This window comes from Barbus barbus, assembly GCF_936440315.1.
Source record: "Barbus barbus genome assembly, chromosome: 2".
Classification (NCBI taxonomy): domain Eukaryota; kingdom Metazoa; phylum Chordata; class Actinopteri; order Cypriniformes; family Cyprinidae; genus Barbus; species Barbus barbus.
The window spans coordinates 33,426,194-33,446,029 of NC_136730.1; the positions used below are offsets into that span (position 1 = coordinate 33,426,194).

The 19,836-nt window shown below is 41.9% G+C and overlaps 1 protein-coding gene across 1 annotated transcript in view; it reads left to right on the top strand.

Annotated features, from left to right (window-relative positions):
• Nucleotides 1-5,225: 5,225 nt before the first annotated feature.
• The window catches only part of pcxb (pyruvate carboxylase b), a 189,721-nt gene continuing 175,110 nt past the window's right edge, over nt 5,226-19,836 (top strand). The window contains exons 1-4 of the mRNA XM_079441073.1: nt 5,226-5,505; nt 9,202-9,344; nt 9,866-10,050; nt 10,687-10,852. Coding sequence (XP_079297199.1) covers nt 9,203-9,344; nt 9,866-10,050; nt 10,687-10,852 — 493 coding nt within the window. The 5' untranslated portion in view covers nt 5,226-5,505; nt 9,202. The remainder of the gene's footprint in view (nt 5,506-9,201; nt 9,345-9,865; nt 10,051-10,686; nt 10,853-19,836) is intronic.

A 19,836-nucleotide genomic window follows, 5' to 3' on the forward strand; every position in this document is an offset into this window, starting at 1 on the left:
CGATGTTTGGCCAAGTTCCGGGAGTACAGGTCCTTTTCAAAAAATTAGCATATTGTGATAAAGTTCATTATTTTCTGTAATGTACTGATAAACATTAGACTTTCATATATTTTAGATTCATTACAAAACAACTGAAGTAGTACAAGCCTTTTGTTGTTTTAAAATTGATGATTTTGGCATACAGCTCATGAAAACCCAAAATTCCTATCTTAAAAAATTAGCATATTTCATCCGACCAATAAAAGAAAAGTGTTTTTAATACAAAAAAAGTCAAGCTTCAAATAATTATGTTCAGTTATGTACTCAATACTTGGTCGGGAATCATTTTGCAGAAATGACTGCTTCAATGCGGCGTGGCATGGAGGCAATCAGCCTGTGGCACTGCTGAGGTGTTATGGAGGCCCAGGATGCTTCGATAGCGGCCTTAAGCTCATCCAGAGTGTTGGGTCTTGCGTCTCTCAACTTTCTCTTCACAATATCCCACAGATTCTCTATGGGGTTCAGGTCAGGAGAGTTGGCAGGCCAATTGAGCACAGTAATACCATGGTCAGTAAACCATTTACCAGTGGTTTTGGCACGGTGAGCAGGTGCCAGGTCATGCTGAAAAATGAAATCTTCATCTCCATAAAGCTTTTCAGCAGATGGAAGCATGAAGTGCTCCAAAATCTCCTGATAGCTAGCTGCATTGACCCAGCCCTTGATAAAACACAGTGGACCAACACCAGCAGCTGACATGGCACCTCAGACCATCACTGACTGTGGGTACTTGACACTGGACTTCAGGCATTTTGGCATTTCCCTTTCCCCAGTCTTCCTCCAGACTCTGGCACCTTGATTTCCGAATGACATGCAAAATTTGCAGTGCTGCTTCTCTGTAGCCCAGGTCAGGCGCTTCTGCCGCTGTTTCTGGTTCAAAAGTGGCTTGACCTGGGGAATGCGGCACCTGTAGCCCATTTCCTGCACACGCCTGTACACGGTGGCTCTGGATGTTTCTACTCCAGACTCAGTCCACTGCTTCCGCAGGTCCCCCAAGGTCTGGAATCGGTCCTTCTCCACAATCTTCCTCAGGGTCCGGTCACCTCTTCTCGTTGTGCTGCGTTTTCTGCCACACTTTTTCCTTCCCACAGACTTCCCACTGAGGTGCCTTGATACAGCACTCTGGGAACAGCCTATTCGTTCAGAAATTTCTTTCTGTGTCTTACCCTCTTGCTTGAGGGTGTCAATGATGGCCTTCTGGACAGCAGTCAGGTCGGCAGTCTTACCCATGATTGCGGTTTTGAGTAATGAACCAGGCTGGGAGTTTTTAAAAGCCTCAGGAATCTTTTGCAGGTGTTTAGAGTTAATTAGTTGATTCAGATGATTAGGTTAATAGCTCGTTTAGAGAACCTTTTCATGATATGCTAATTTTTTGAGATAGGAATTTTGGGTTTTCATGAGCTGTATGCCAAAATCATCAATATTAAAACAATAAAAGGCTTGAACTACTTCAGTTGTGTTGTAATGAATCTAAAATATATGAAAGTCTAATGTTTATCAGTACATTACAGAAAATAATGAACTTTATCACAATATGCTAATTTTTTGAAAAGGACCTGTATATAAGGATGTCGTCAATGTAGACAATCACGAACTGATGGAGTAACTCCCGGAACACCTCGTTCATGAAGCACTGGAAGACGGACGGTGAGTTGGAAAGGCTGTACGGACTGACCTGATATTCGTAGTGGCCTGAGGGTGTGATGAATGCCGCCTTCATTCATCGCCCGCCCAGATACGCACGAGGTTATACGCGCTCCGCAGGTCCAGCTTGGAGAAAATGCGGGCCCTACGGAGTTCCTCGAGGGCGGCTGGGACCAGGGGAAGTGGATACGGCAGCTTCACTGTCTGCGAGTTCAGGGCTCGGTAATCAATGCATGGCCTCAAGCCTCTGTCCTTTTTGCCTCACGAAGAAGTAGCTTGAGACGGCGGGTGATGTAGATGGCCAGATGAATCCCTGTTGATGTAGTCCTCCATTGCCTTGCGCTCCGGGATGGACAAAGGGTAAACTCTACCCTTGGAGAGTTTAGCGCCAGGCAGCAGGTCAATGGCACAGTCACATGGCCGATGTGGTGGTATCCTGGTAGTCAGATGGGATCGTACACTTCACCTGAGTTCTGGAAACAGGTCTCACTCCAGCGTGTGACTTCACAAGGATCCCATCTGACCACTGGAGAATGTTGGTTGAGCCAGGGGCGTCCCAGGATGATATCCACCGTGGGTCCCTCCAGTACCAAAAATTAAATGGTTTCTTTGTGCAGACATCCGACTTGGGGCTTCAGAGGGGGAGCTCGATGATTAACCCTTCCACGCCTGAGCGGTTTTCCCTGAATGGTTTCGACTCCCGGGGCTGCCGCTTACAAGGTAGGTTGTGCCTGGTTAGGAGGGCTTGAGATATGAAGTTCTCCGAGGAGCCCGAGTTGACAAGGGTGGAGACTGAAACAGAGGATTCTGGGGTGAGTAGTTGCACTGGCAGTTAGGATAATGTGGAAACATTGGGTTAAAGTTGAAGTGTACTCACCACTGGGCGTGGAGGTCTCACGGGGCACATCCTGCTGAAATGATCCGGGGAAGCACAGTACAGACAGTCCAGCCGCAAGGCAGCGAAAGACGAACAGAGTCCACTTGCATTGGTTCTGGTACTGGAGGCCCAGAGGCGGGTGAGGCTAGCTGGTGTGTGGCTGCGTCCTCGTAACAGGCATTGAGGCGGTGCGAAATGCGGGAGGCACGCTGCATGAAGCTTTCCAATCCCACGTTGTCGTCGTAGATTGCCATCTGAGCACGAAGACAGGGATTCAACCCCAGACAATATGCACTCAGCAACGGGGATTCAACCCCAGACAATATGCACTCAGCAGCGTGGCCTCATTCCATCCGCTGGTGGCAGCAATTGTGCGGAACTCCAGAGTGTAGTCGTCAATGGAGGACTCCCCTTGAAGTAATCGCAGGAGTCGATCTTGTATGGACAGCCGTCCCGCAGCGACACTAAAGACCTCCTTGAAATGGTTGAAGAAGGCTTCACAGGAATTAATAACAAAACTCTGGGCATTCCAGATCGCCTTTGCCCACAGCAATGCCTTGCCACTTAGCAGGGAGATGAGAAAAGCTACCTTCGATCACTCGGTGGTGAACTTCTGTGGCTGCATCTCAATGAAGAGGGAGACTTGGAGCAGAAAGCCACCACACCCAGCTGCGTCACCCGCGTATGAAGCAGGGATGGCCACGGGACTTACAGAGGCAGGTGCCGGAGCTGGAGCCGGCAGGAGGGAGGCTCGGAGGGTATTAACCAATTCCTCCAGCATGTCAACAGCCGCGGGCGGCCGGGGCTCCATGACATGCGTACGGTCTGGGTCCGGTCTTCTGTCACGATACAGGCTAGGAGACACAGAGGTAATTGGTCAAACAGAGGTATTTATTGGTAAGACACAGAGGAGAGAAACTGATGGTGACGGTGGGTGAGTAGAACAAAGTCAGAGTGGATCCGGATGGCTTCGTTGGCAGTAACAGTCCTTCGTATTAATTGCAGGAACTACGGGGAATGTCTGGAGCGGTGGAGAAAAGGTACGGTGGAGATCACAGGAACGACTAAGGTAGGTAAATATCAATGAGGTCAGGCTTGGTTCAGTTACGTGAACAGTAGACTGGACGAGGAAGGAGTGTGGAGAGTGTTGCAGATATAGTGGAGCTTGATTAGCTGCAGCAGGTGCGGGGAATCAGAATGCAGGTGATTGTGATCTTGTAAACGTGGGTGCTGATGACTGCAGTGACTGTGGTGACTGTGACTTCAAAAAGTATGTGTCAGAGAGTTTCAAAGTAATTCCTTATTCAAAAGAAATGCCTCCTTAGAGAGTATGCGGTTTGGGATGCAGTGGCTGCAATTGCACTGTGATTCAAAAGTTTGGAATCATTAAGATGTCTTTAAAGAAGTTTCTTCTGCTCACCAAGGCTACATTTATTTGATCCAAAACACCGAAAAAAATGTAAAATTGTGAAATATTAATACAATTTAAAATAGTTTTCTATTATAATACATATTTATATTTATGTGATGCAAAAGTGAATTTTCATCAGCCACTACTCCAGTCTTCAGTGTCACATTGTCCTTGAAATCATTTTGATTTATTATCAATATGCTGATTTATTTTATTTTACAATGTTGGAAACAGTTGTGCTGCTTGCTTATTCATTCATTCATTCATTCATTCATTCATTTATTTATTTTTGGAACCTGTGATTTTTATTTATTTTTTTTATTAAAAAAAAGTTAAAAAAGAACAGCATTTATTAAAAAAGAAATATTTTCTAACAATATAAGTCTTTACTAAAACTTTTTATCACGTTAGCACATCTGAATAAAAGTATTGACTTCTTTTAAAAAAAGAAAGAAAAAAAATTCTGACCCCAAACTTTTGAACAGTGTAAATTACAAAATATTTTTGTTTTAAATAAATATTTATTTATTTTTATTTTATTTAAAAAAAAAAAAAAATTATACTTTAATTAATTAATACGCTTTATTCATCAAAGAATCAGCATATTGGAATGATTTTTGAAGGATCATTTAACACTGAAGACTGGAGTAATGATGCTAAAAATTCAGCTCTGATCACATGAATATGTTTTACAATATATTCACATAGAAAGCAACTATTTTAAATTGCAATATATCCCATTTTTGCTGTTTTTTTTTTTCTGTATTTTTGATTAAATAAATGCATCCTTGATGAGCATAAGAAACATTTTTCAAAAATAAAAACATTAGAAATTTTACTGATCCCAAACTTTTGAATGCATTACAACATGGGCATGTCATTTATGTCCCCTTACAAAAATGAAGGGTTCTTGAGAAGGGGCTGTATCTACAGGTTGCACCCCATCAAAGGGCTTCTGAAAATTTATTTTGTGTTCCCCTACTTATAAGAACAAATTGTTTTCTTGTGTTTGGTTTGATTTCCTTCACTCTCTTTCCATCAAATAATGCACAACATTCAGCGAAACTCTGTTTACCATTTTTCTCTTTCCCCTCCTCCTCATCCATCCCTCCCTCCCCATCTCAGTCTTTAAATCCTGCTGCTCTTTGCCAGTGAAAACAGAGTGCCTGTGGTTGGCCCATATGCACGGGGGTGTGTAAATGTTACATAATCATCAGAGAATGAAAACCTGTATCTAGTGAGTGAGTGAGTGAGTGAGAGAGAGAGAGAGAGAGGTAAGAAGTGAGAGAGAGAGACAGAAAGAGATTAACAGGATCCAGGACTCCCAGTCTCCCAGTCAGTGTGACAAAAGAGCAGCACTGACTGTGTACATGATAGTGTATACGCCTGGGTGCATGTCACATCACTTGCCAACACTCTCTGTTCTCAGGATCTTCTCATTGTATCACAGGACTACTGCAGAACTTTCTGGCCCATTCATTTGTTTACATCTGACACCTGCTCTGGATTTGAACTGAATCTGGACTTGACTGGACAAGTGAGTACAGCTGTGTGTGATCTGTTGTGTGTATGGTGATAAATGAGGGGTAATGCATTGGATACTTTTAATGATGCAGGGAAAAGCCTCGTGCTGTTAACTTTGTTTTGAAGAGTGTGTGTGTTTAGAGATCATGTGCATGTGGTGATGCAACTACTACTATGCCAGTATTATGTTATGAGTGTGTGTGTATATTTAGAACATTTCCTAAACTGTGTATTCTGTGTCAGATTAATATGTGCTTATTTTCAGTGAATTTTTATTCATGAGGATTTAGTCATATATATATATATAACCACCCAAAGTTGCTGAATATATGTATTGGTACTATATCAGATATTGGTTAATACTGGATATATGTTGGTCAGTTTTGGATATTCAATTGCTTGTGTTTTCTCTACTTTGATATTTAAATGACCTTCACCCTACTATAATGCTCACTTATACTTAATACTAATAATTTAATAAGACTGTTACATTTAATATTTAAATCAAATTTCTAAATTAAAATCCATTTCTACTGCACATTATACAGTAATGTTGTGATGCCTAAATTTCCTATGTAGCATTTAAAATGACTAATTTTAGTTATTAGTATTTTAATTTTGTATACAGAATTGTATATAATTTTAGAATCATCCTTTCATTGTTTATTGGCATTATCAGCTTAACAGACACCATTTTAATATAACAACAACAACAACATTTTTGTCCGTGTGTGAGTGAGATTGTAAGTATGCATGTGCACGAGTGTTTCAGGAAAGAATACAGAACAGTGGAATACATCAACTGAATCTTGAATCTTAACACTCTATTTTTTAACCATGGACTGCATGACCTTTGGTCAGTTGTTTGGTGTGGAACTGTGCAGCATAAACTTGCTCAGTTGTTCTTGCAGAATTAAGGACATATCAGCAGCATTGTTGTTTACATAAGAAGACAAATATTTGCACAAGAACAATAGAATGAAGTCATACTACCTGAATGATCAAAACAAAAAGCCACTTGAGTGATAGTATATCTGATTGCATATCTTCTTGACATGGGATGGTATTCGAGTAACTTGGCAAATCAATTGTATTTTGTTATCATTAACTTATTCATCATTCAACTCCAGAGAGGATAAAAGCCTCTACAGAGTTCAGTCTGGTGTTGTTTAATATTTAAATGATTACAAAACACCACAGAGAAACAAAGACCCCCAACTTTGAACACTCAGTCCACGTAAAGCTCATCAAAGTACGATGGAATACTTTGTTCCTGACAGGAAGATAACAGAGCTCACATACTACACATCCACAAAGAGTCAGTCACAGAGTCTCAATTAGTTCACCGAGGGTGGGTTAAAGGCTACAAGTTCCCCACATTGTGTGCTTGATAAACCAAGTTGCTAAACAAAACAAAACAAAACTTTGTGAATATGATTAATTTAAATGGACGATATATATTGTATTATATATAATCTTATTGTTGTGTGTATATATATATATATATATACAGTATATGTGTGTTCATTGTTATTATATTTATTAATAAATATTTTAGTTTAGTTTACTCTTTACTACTCTTCACTGTTTAAGCATGTCCGTATTGACTTCTGTGGCTGACATTAGCTCAGATTGTAAATTCATAAAGTTGTGAATTTGTGTTTGTATTGCCTGAGCGGGTCTCATCTGTCCTAATGGCAGAACATTTGCACTGCTCAGAATGTAAAGACACAGAACATCTATCTACCAGAGCTCTAATGGACAAACACCGCAGGAAGTGTTAGTCAGGTGGAAGGAGAGGTGAGGGAATAGACAGAAAAGAGAGCAACAGCGAGCAACTAAAGGCCCCAAAAAGCTCTGCTGATGTATGGCTCTATTTAGATTGTGTACGGAGGTGGTTGAGCATGTTGATTTTACCCAGCTTGGCCTTTTAGGGCAGTGTTCAGAGTAATTTAACGCTAACTGAGCAATTTTGGAAGGCACCAAGGCCAAAGGAAAGCTTAACACAAAGCAGCTAAAACACTTATTTTACTGCGCTTCACTGATGTTAAAAAAGAGGTCGTTCAATTGATTTCCCACATGATCAAAGTTCATGTTGACACAGAAATCTTGATGAAGGGACACCTAATCACCCACTAACTTTCTAGTTAAAAGTTTTTCTCAGTTTATGAGCTACAAACCCACTGACTCTTTCATTCAGCCACTGCTGCCTTTGACCTGTGACCTTTAACCCAGAAAAAGCCACTTAAGGAATTGCTCCATTTACTTACAAACACCTACTGTCTTTACTGCCTATACTTATGGACTGCACCTCTCAATATGTATCTGCTGATCTACTAATGCTTTCTAAGTCTTGTATAAATAATTATTTCACTCATACTTAGAGTTACAGATTTGAACAAATCACCAACCCCGAGTAATGAACTTTGGCCTGTAACCGGCTGTATGTGTTAAGATTTTCTGCAGAGAACAAAATGAGTGTTAAAATTCTGTAAACTTACACTGGAGTAAAGACTGAGCAATTAGGGACAAGAATATCATAGGGAGGGCAAGGGGATGACTTTTTTTTGTCTTGGGACAGTAAGCAGCTACTTGGCAACGGCACAGCTTAAAATCACATAATTTATAAATCAAGATTGTGGCAGACACTTTTGAAAATACCAGTTTTTAAAGAAAATGAAGTTGAGTTTTTATGCATTTTTATTTCAAAATATATAAATTGAACATGGTGAAATATCAGCATAAATATGTGATGCTGTTCAAAAGGTTAGTGTGTTCGTATTGAAATAATTGAATACACAGGTGGGTGTAAGGAAAAAACGGGTTTTAATATTATGTCTGCCATCAGAGACGGTGTAGGTGAGACATAGACAGAAATAGAGTAAAATAGTGAAATGAGAGTTAGCATACCTGGGCGTAATTCATAGTTTGCCTCCCACTGAAACACATCTAAATACATTTGAACAGACACAATGGAACAGTTTTTATAGACCAATCAGAAAAGTATAAAAATGCATACATTGGTAATGTCTCGTTAAGACAATTCAAATTTCTGATGGCCCTCTCTGTAACTCATCAAGCAGCATCTTTAATGATATTGTTCCGAATGCATAACTGATATATTGAGGGTGGCCGTGAAATTAGATTAATTTTATTTAAAATAATAGGATAAACTCAAAGATACCCAGCCACTACCACACACACACACACACACACGCACGCACGTAAGCACTAAAATAAAATGCTCTCACACACGGACACAATTAATTCAACACCAACATGGAAAACTCAAGTACCTTCAGTAGTCCTTCACTGCAGAACAAAGCTCCAGGGGGCGGGGCTGGATCCACATCTAGGGGGTGGAGACGGGTAGGTTTAGGTAAGGTGGGTAGCTTTGGAAGATAAAACAGTTTAATTGATGACCACAAGATGGCAGCAGTCCCTCACTACAACAGCTTCAAAACAATGTGGAAAGAAAAGACATAAACTGGAAATTAAAAAAGGTTTTGAAATGCATAGCGGCTCGTTAAAGTTTAATTGACCTATTATTTAGGTGAAGACAGTAGACATCAGAAGCCTTGGTCCATTCTAAAGTGTGTACAGATCATTCATTTTCGGTTCCATACATATTTTTAAAACGGATTTATGAAGGATAACTACAACCAGGGCGATTTGTTCATCTTTGTCTTTTCTGTTTGTATTTCTCTAGGATGCTCCTGCATTTGGGAGGGTCCAGGGGGAAGATGGGCATCCTGCTCATCAGGAGAGTGGGTTTGTTTTGTCGTTCTGCCCACTTGTCTCCCCAAAGCCTGGAGTATCGACCAATCAAAAAGGTCATGGTGGCAAATAGAGGTAAAACTTTTAATGCTGAGATGAAATATTTCGCAAACAGTGAAAAGACCGTGGAAAGAGAAAGACTTATCCCTGGATTAGTGCTCTGACAATCTAAATACTCACAGGCCCAGGAGTGCTGAATTTTAAATTAATTTTCAGCAAGATCTAAAATGATTTACTTGTTATTATTTACCCACCCTCTTGTCATTATTTACTCATTCGATCCTTGTGTTATTATTTATTCACTCACTCACTTGTCAAATCTGCATGTTAATGCATGGCCTCATGAAATGCAGGTGTTTTCATACTTTTTAATGCCATGTACCCCCAAATATGATGATCTCCATTTCATACACCCTTTTCCAATCATTTTTATGGTGCTTTTTGTTGTCATTGGCTTGTCCTTTGAGGAACTGACAGTTGTGGGCGCACTTCAGGGTGAACTAGCACTACCGTACACTAACCACAGTATACACTTAACACATTTCAATTATTTTTTTTTTTTCTTGTTTTAAAATAATTTATCTTTCTCCCATCAGGTGAAATAGCCATCCGGGTGTTTCGTGCATGCACAGAGCTTGGGATCCGTACAGTGGCTGTATATTCAGAGCAGGACACGGGGCAGATGCACAGACAGAAGGCAGATGAGGCTTACCTCATTGGCAGAGGCCTGTCCCCCGTTGCAGCCTATCTCCATATCCCCGACATAATCAAAGTGGCTAAGGTTAGGCAGTTATATATCCATCCGTCAGACTGCGATTCACCTTATCTGTCACTGTCTGAACGACGGCCTGTCTGCATTGTGCAATAAACGCATCTCTTCCGGTGCTTAGTATTCACATCAGCACTGCACTATTTGGTGCTCAAATAGATCCATTCCTGTTTTTTTGGAACAGTGTCAGAGATGCCAGCCAGATTTAGATCCTTTGGCGAACTCTCTCATTATGCCACAGGCAGCTCATCTCTCAAACCAGCAGCTAAGCCACCACAACAATGCACTAATAATGCATAAACACAAAGCATAACACACACACAACACCACACCGTATTAAAACCGAACAAGCAGCCAACATCATCGTCTCTAACCTCAGCAGACGGCCTCAGAATAATTAGTCTTTCTCCAATGCAATTACCACGTTGCACGCAGTCAGCCAACAGAGAGAAAGGGGCCTTTCAAATTCTCTCTGATTGGGAATTTAATGAAATTAGTATTTTCCAGCATCAGAATAATTAGTCCTGACTGCTGTGCCACATACACATCCCTGACTAATGTTTTTTTCTTTCTGTTCTCATTTCTCTCTCTGTCTTTCTATCTCTCACCCCTTCTGTCTTTCTCTGCTTGTGCTTTTCTCCCTCTCAGGAAAATAATGTGGATGCAATCCACCCTGGTTATGGCTTTTTATCAGAGCGCGCAGACTTTGCCCAAGCCTGTTCTGACGCCGGGGTAAGATTCATTGGTCCTTCCCCAGAGGTTGTGCGCAAGATGGGGGATAAAGTGGAAGCCCGTGCCCTGGCCATGAAAGCAGGTACCAAAAAAAACTCTTTACCCCACAGATTCCCTTCTACATGGTGGTAGGGTGAACAGTACCAGGGCAACCCTATCACCAGGGTACTTGCAGTATAATAATGAAATCCTAGATTTATATTATTAACTTAAGTGTTGCAGTTGATGGAGATCAAAATAAAGCCACAGCAGAATGCATGTTTTTGAAAAAAATGGTTGAGTGGATGAATCAGTGACTCACTCATAAACACTCATTTCCTGAATAAATCAGTGTTTTGAAAGAATTGATTAAAAAAATACATGTAATTCAGTGAATCAATCAGACAGTCTTATCTTGTCATCACCTATACTGGCATAACAACTGGCAGAAAGAGTCACTAATCCATCTGTCGTGACAGCAATTTTTGACCAGAAGTCTCAGATACAGTAGGAAGTTAAGACGCAGCTTATAGACTCTTGGACTGTTGGTTAGGGTCAGTGGTGCAATGAGGTTAGGTGTTCCTCCGCTCTGCCCTAACCTCCATACTGAGAATGATAGTTGGAAACTGCTGCCACGTATGGCTCTGCAGCTGGATATATCTGACTGACTGACAGTCTGTCTGGAACACAAACAAGCAGATACAAACAGTGAAAAATGACTAAATATGCCACTCAGCAAATCAAATTAAATCAAACCAGGGCATATAATGAGAAAATTTGTTCAGGGTAAGAGCCTTTTATGACACTGTTACTGCATTTACGCTGCAAGTTGTAAATCACAGATCCGAACTTTTGACAAATTTCCTGTTTGGCCCATCTGTTACTTTCACTTCAAATTCACTTCAGACATACTGTAGCCAGCTGTGTTTACATGAATACCTGTCAAGGCTGTCAGTCAGCATGATATAACCTTGTTAGGCATTTCAAGTAGGCCTAGTATTCCTCAAGTGTTTAACCCAGACAGTCCAATGAACTTGTCATTATTTTACATGTCCTTCTAAAGAATGTAATGAATTATTCAATGGAGAACAGGCTGCCTTGTTAATTCACACAGCAATTCTGTTGAATTGCATATTTCTGTGTGTGGTCATTAGAAAAAAAATATGGCATATGGGAGATGCTTCCGCTTACAATGTAAATTGCTGCATTTCACTAATTCTTTGCATAATTCTTCATTTATTTAAAAAAATAAATTAATTGTCCTTCACAGTATAATAAAATGTGGCCACAAAAGGCCTTTCAGTGCGTATAACCAACTTTTGAAGAGTCAGTGATTTGATGTTTGTATATTTATATACAGTATGATCTTTGTTGCAAATTTGTGCTTGACAAAAAAAACAAAAAAAACAACTTGAAGGTGTTTTGCTGGTCTTTCCTGGTTTAATCTGGTCTAGTTTGTCCCCTGCCTTGCCAGGCTGGTGTAGCTCCCACCCTAAACCACAGAAAAGTGCATCTAGTGTAGACCCGACGATATCACTGATTTTAATGGGTTCTGTTGTCTTTTGTTGCATTGTACCTCTCATGCCCAGTGTAGACATGGTGTTAGACTAGTTTTATTTATTTTTTTATTTTTAGTGCCATAAGTTTGTGAAATAAGATCCATTTCCAAGGGTTTAAGTAATAGTAAAGGGATATTTTTATAAGACATAAAACAAAAAAAAGCACAGTGTGAGGTGGATATTCACCTACAATCCATTGTAAAAAACAAAACTTGCAAATGTCTTCAATCATTTGTCAGCAATGAAGCAGCTTATTGTGTGTGCAGCTTATGAATGACTCTGTACTTCAGGTAAAGACTATTTATTGTATATCCAATTATATACAAAACATTATTTAAAAAAGGACCCAAATATGTATCAAATATGTGTAAAAAAATGGGCACACTTTTTTTGATAGGGAGGCTGTGCCCCAGTAGGCCCTACTGAAGAAAGTCTAGAAATGCATTTGGTGTAAACAGCAAAAACATATCAAATCGTAAATGATGACACATTTGTTAAATGTATGTTTTTGCTTGCAATAAGATCTGATCTGCATCAAAAAATGATTTCCATCATTATTTTGAATTTACAAAGTATAATTAACAAAAAACAGAGACTGCCCTGCTAAAAAAAACAATATAAGCCCAATAGAAACCATCACAGAAATTCCAGTGGTTTCCATTAAAATACCATTATAAACCATTAGCTTTTTCCAGTAAAAGCATTACAAAATTCCTTTTTTTTAGTGTGTTTTGGGCATTTTTCCAATAGAATTTAACATCCCACCAATAGAATCCATCACATACCAGTAGACACCATTTTAGTTTCCATTAAAACCAATACAATTCCCATTATAACCATTAAATCCATTACATTTTCTATTGTGTTTTGGGCAGGCTTGTATTGTTTTTTTTTCAGCAGGGTGAGGTGATCGGTTTCTACAGTTCAATACAATAATTATAGTATTGTTAATATATATTAACGCAACGTTAATGCAAATTAATTTTAAAGGCACTAATTTTATTAACGCGCGATTAACGCAGCATTTTCTGTTTGACCCGTGGCCTAGCCTGTGGTTGGAGAAATGGATGGAGATGCTGACAGTGTTGCCAACTTGGCGACTTTTCAGACCCCTTTTTTTTCAGACAAGGTTTCTCTTTATCTGCGTCTGCTCTGTTCAGCGAGCGGCGGAGAGGAGCAGCGCTTTCAGTTAAAACACATATTATGTTGCTTGCTTCTCTAATTTTACATGCACGTTTAGCCGAAATCACAGCACAGCTATTGTCTTTATCTTATGTGTAGGCTACGTAAGCGAAGCGTGTGTAAGGCTGGGGAAAGCCTTCCCCTGGACATGGGCCACTAAATTGGACAAAAATTAAATCTATTACCTTTGTTGCTAACAAAGTGAAAATGAATAGACGGTGTCGATTGTGGCATTAAATTAAGATCTGCTCATGTTATTTCATTTTAGGCAATTTTAAAGTGTTGCACATTTCAATCACACACAATTTCTGTTGAGCTTTGGAATGCAGTGGCCAATCAGAGGCATTAAGATGAGTTATCGCTGACACTCATCTGTTTTGAGTGTGCGCATGTTCCCTATCAAAAGCTACTCTTGATGCTGCGTTTCAGTAACTGAGAACATTCTTTGTTTGACCGGTTGTGAAGCACGTGTGTCAAACACGCCAAGAATTGGCTTACATAACCTCGGTGAGTGACGTCATTGATTACGTGCACCGGCAGGTTATAAATAGACGTGACACGTACACATCTTCAGGTTTCTTTGTCTTCAGAGGCCGCATTGAGTGTGTGTGTGGGTCATGCTGAAAGCAGTATTAAAGTGAAAGTGAAAATGAAAGTTAAAACTTGTCGAGTTAATCTGCAAGAGATGCATGCCTCCTTTACGGCTCATCTATAAAGATGACTCGCATGAGTTTGTTTTGAATGTTTGAGGTAAAAGCATGCTGCTCTTGAGTTAGAGGGCGGCGACTGTGAGCACTGCGAGTCGCTGCGCCCTCATTAAGATCGCACTTTGATCTGGCTGAGGGTTGAGTGGCGGGTCCTCCCCTTTCTCTCGTGCTCTCTCCCCTTCTTTGGTGACCTCCATGATGAGAGAACTTGTTCATGGAGTAAGCCCTATTTGTCCTTGAATTTTTCGAATATTGTAGATTCAAAGGCACAGGGCTACATGATGTTACCCCAGGTGGAAGAGACGCTAGCGAGCCATCTCTCCCCTGGGTGTGCATCATCACTCGAAAAGTAAACACTCCCTACCAAGCTATGTAGAGCAACATCTACACTTGTAGGGAGAGCATTTCATGCAGCAGGTGAGGCTGGTGTTGCCCTGTACACCACAGCAGTTCTGCAGGCATATCAGACTGTTCATAAAGATCTGAGCGCAGGGATGCAAGAAGCTCGAGGAAGCTTTCAATAAGTTTCTCACCCACCGTGCGCTAGTGTCTGGGCTGTCAGCCACCCAGTCCCCAACACGGCCCAGCTCCTCTGAGACGAGAAGCCCAAAAGAGTGTGCGAACTATGTGCCCCCTCATAAAGACTGGGGAACAGCTTGTAGCCAAGAGGGAGCCGGACCTAAAAACGGTCTTTACGACCAGAAGGAAGTCCTGGGGCTGTGCCCAAGGAGGATGGGTGTGTCCCCTCAGGGAGGGCCGCGGAAAACTCCAATAAGGAGAGTAATGGCGCTTTTCCACTGCATAGTACGACACGGTACAATTTAGTACGGCACACTTTTGGGGGGTTTTCCACTGGGTACAGTACCTGGTACTTTTTTAGTACCATCTCGGCCGAGGTTCCAAGCGAGCCGTACCGTTACCAAAACGTGATGTGTAAACTCTGCTGATCACTGATTGGCCGGAGAGAATTGTCTCTGCCTGCGTTATTGAACTTGCGACACGAGACACAACAGACCTGCTAGATTTAAATCAGCACAGCCAGCGAAGGACCGAACGCAAATGTTTTGAATGAGCACACCTTGTTTAACAACCAAAAATGTCTGTTTCGTTGTCTGTTGAGGAAGTACAGACGTCCCTCTCTTTGATAGCAGAGGAGCGGATCCAGCGAGAGCTTGATGAAGTGACACGGAATTAAAAAGTTTTTCAGGAGTCACGGCAGTAGATACGGCGCAACTATAACGACACGTGAATAATCCCGCCCACTCTAAAAGCTGTACTAAACTGCAGTGGAAACGCAAACTGAGCCATGCCGTTCTGAACCGAGCTGAGCCGAGTCGTACATAAGGTGACATAAGGGCTCCTTCCTGGCACCCTTAGCGGATTGCTGTACAACTTCCGCCACCACTGGTTTTTCGGGGGTCAGCGGTCTCCAGTGAGATGTTACATGTTCGGTTGTTTCCTGACGTGTTTCAGGACGCCAAACATTTAACATTCCCCCCAGCAAAACAAAGTGTCACAGAAATACAGTTTCCCTTTCAGAAAATTTGGCAGCGTCGAAGCTACTGCCAAATAATCTCTCCTTGGGTCGTAAGGACTCCACAAGAGGGCTACAGGATACGGTTTGTGTATCATCCTTCGCGTTTCAACAGTGTGGTCTCCACTACTATGAAACCGGAATAAGCGTATTCGTTGACACAGGGAATGCAAGCTCTGCTGGACAAGGAGGTCGTAGAACATCTCCCCTCCTAGACAGAGAGTCGAGCTGCTACAGTCAGGTCCATAAATATTGGGACATCGACACAATTCTAACATTTTTGGCTCTATACACCACCACAATGGATTTCAAATGAAACGAACAAGATGTGCTTTAACTGCAGACTGTCAGCTTTAATTTGAGCGTATTTACATCCAAATCAGGTGAACGGTGTAGGAATTACAACAGTTTGCATATGTGCCTCCCACTTGTTAAGGGACCAAAAGTAATGGGACAGAATAATAATCATAAATCAAACTTTCACTTTTTAATACTTGGTTGCAAATCCTTTGCAGTCAATTACAGCCTGAAGTCTGGAACGCATAGACATCACCAGACGCTGGGTTTCATCCCTGGTGATGCTCTGCCAGGCCTCTACTGCAACCGTCTTCAGTTCCTGCTTGTTCTTGGGGCATTTTCTCTTCAGTTTTGTCTTCAGCAAGTGAAATGCATGCTCAATCGGATTCAGGTCAGGTGATTGACTTGGCCATTGCATAACAGTCCACTTCTTTCCCTTCAAAAACTCTTTGGTTGCTTTTGCAGTATGCTTTGGGTCATTGTCCATCTGCACTGTGAAGCGCCGTCCAGTGAGTTCTGAAGCATTTGGCTGAATAAGAGCAGATCATATTGCCCGAAACACTTCAGAATTCATCCTGCTGCTTTTGTCAGCAGTCACATCATCAATAAATACAAGAGAACCAGTTCCACTGGCAGCCATACATGCCCACGCCATGACACTACCACCACCATGCTTCACTGATGAGGTGGTATGCTTAGGATCATGAGCAGTTCCTTTCCTTCTCCATACTTTTCTCTTCCCATCACTCTGGTACAAGTTGATCTTGGTCTCATCTGTCCATAGGATGTTGTTCCAGAACTGTGAAGGCTTTTTTAGATGTTGTTTGGCAAACTCTAATCTGGCATTCCTGTTTTTTTGAGGCTCACCAATGGTTTACATCTTGTGGTGAACCCTCTGTATTCACTCTGGTGAAGTCTTCTCTTGATTCTTGACTTTGACACACATACACCTACCTCCTGGAGAGTGTTCTTGATCTGGCCATCTGTTGTGAAGGGTGTTTTCTTCACCAGGGAAAGAATTCTTCGGTCATCCACCACAGTTGTTTTCCTGTGGTCTTCCGGGTCTTTTGGTGTTGCTGAGCACACCGGTGCATTCCTTCGTTTTAAGAATGTTCCAAAAAGTTGTTTTGGCCACGCCTAATGTTTTTGCTATCTCTCTGATGGGTTTGTTTTGTTTTTTCAGCCTAATGATGGATTGCTTCACTGATAGTGAGAGCTCTTTGGATCTCATCTTGACAGTTGACAGCAACAGATTCCAAATGCAAATAGCACACTTGAAATGAACTCTGGACCTTTTATCTGCTCATTGTAATTGGGATAATGAGGGAATAACACACACCTGGCCGTGGAACAGCTGAGAAGCCAATTGTCCCATTACTTTTGGTCCCTTAACAAGTGGGAGGCACATATGCAAACTGTTGTAATTCCTACACCGTTCACCTGATTTGGAAGTAAATACCCTCAAATTAAAGCTGACAGTCTGCAGTTAAAGCACATCTTGTTCGTTTCATTTTAAATCCATTGTGGTGGTGTATAGAGCCAAAAATTCTGACAGTCTATGATTGTTTTCTGAGATCCAATCAGGTGATTGGTTATCAATAAATTATCTCAAGGATGCACACATACTTTCATTAAGAAATTTTGCCACAAGGCAGGAAGTTCCTGAGGTTTGCTGTTGGGGGTAAAGCTTACCGGTATCGGGTTCTTCCATTTGACCTAGCCTTATCAACCCGCACATATGCAAAATGCATCGATGCAGCTTTAGCATCTGCGACTGGCTGATTTGGCCCAGTCTTAAGAGCATGCATTTCGACATCGGGATGTCGTCCTCGCTCATCTTAACTATCTGGGATTGAGACTCAACGCCAAGGAAAGCGTTTTTTCTCTCTTGCCCAGGGGACAATATATTTAGGGGTTAACAGGATTCTATCATAATATGGGCACAGCTGTCTCCTACACATATCCAATCCATTCTGAAAACCCTGAAGGATTTCAGGGTACGCCAGGAAGTTACTGTACATTACTTTCAGAAAGTTCTATGTCTCAGGGCGACTGCATCCACGTGAAACCTTTGGATGTCTTGCACATGAGACCATTACAGTTGTGGCTCAGAGCCAGGGGATTCCTATCCCCAGAGGCATATAAGGGTTACGCTTCTCACATATAAGGGTTACGCTAGGGCATCGTACCCTTTCTATGTGGTTCAGACCCCGGTGTTTGGATCCCACTCTAGGCACGTGTTGTCGTCACAAGATGCTAACGACAGACGCTTCCCTCACGGGCTGGGGTGTGGTCTTGGATGACCGTCTAGCCCAAGGGATCTGGAGAGGTCATCTTCTCAATTGGCACATCAGTTGCCTTGGAATGATGGCTGTATTTTAGGTCCTGAAATACATCCTCCAGCAGGGGCTACCATGTCCTAGTGTGGGGGGACAAGGCTGTGGTAGACACTTACATAGGTTGACAGGGCAGACTTCATCCATGCCGCCAGAACATGCTAGCACAGTGGGTTCTGCTTTGTATGTGGGACAAGTTCTAGTCCATCAAGGCAACTTACATTCTGGAGCATATGAATGTCGGAGTAGATTCGCTGTCCGAATTTTGGAGCATGCTGTTGCTGCCCTCGAGGACGCTGACTGCAAGCACTGTAATTACTTTTATCAAAGTGCTCCGCTCAAGGCTCGCTTTCTTTCAGGAAGGAGCGAGCCTCTGCGTCCTCGTTGCGATTGTGGGGCTCGCGGGCCGAGCTGGCTGAGAGACGAGGGGCGTGCAAACCACCCCTTTCTCTCACATTCTTCCCGATCTCTATGCTCCGAGGAGTCCTGGCCAAGGGATATCAACGAGGGTCTCACCTCTTACTGATAGCTCCCAGTTGAACGACCAGAGTGTGGCTCTCAGATCTAATATTCCTCCATGATGGCTCGCTGTGGGCGATTCCGGTCAGGAGAGTTTTTATCTCAGGCACAGGGGGTAGTATTTCATCCCCGGCCTAAGTTCTGGAACCTTCATCTCTGGCCCCTGAGGGGGACCACAAGAGATGCTGGGTTTCCAGCATATGTACTACAGACTATTCTGATTGCTAGGACTCCTTCCACTAGAAGAAGTTATGCCCCCAGATGGTGCTTTTTCAAAAGTTGGTGTATGACACACCATGCAGACCCAGTTCACTGCCAGGTTGTTTCAGTGCTGGAGTTCCTGCAAGAGAAATTGTCCTCAGGCACATGTCCTGTTACTTTTAGAGTCTATGTGGCCTCCATTTCGGCTTGCCATGTTCTGATTGATGGTATTTCTGTGAGAAAGCACCCTCTAGTTGCCTGCTTCATTCATGGAGCTCAGCGGTTGAGGCTGCCCACCAGAGCGACAGTCCCTTCGGACTTGGCCTTAGTGACCAAGGGGTCTGGTTGGGACCCCATTATGAACCACTTGAGTCAGTGCCTGTCAGGTTTCTGACTCTAAGGATGGTTTTTCTCATAGCTATTACTTCTCTGAGGAGATTTGGGGATTTCTATTTACACTATTATAAGTACAAATATCCATAGATGCTTTACACTGTGAAAATATGATGTATTCTATTTACGCTAAGTAACAACAGCAGCATTTTTAGATATTTGCTGTTTACACTATGTGAAAATAGCCATTCTATACATGCTGTAAAAGTAGCAGATCTTTGCAGTAAGTGTAAATAATAAATTATAATTAGATGCTATTTATAGGCTACTATAAACAAATGGCGAATCAGCATTGTCAACTTAATCTTTGCAGCCGACACTGACTCAGAAAACAGTTTAGTAATAAGTAGGCCAAAATA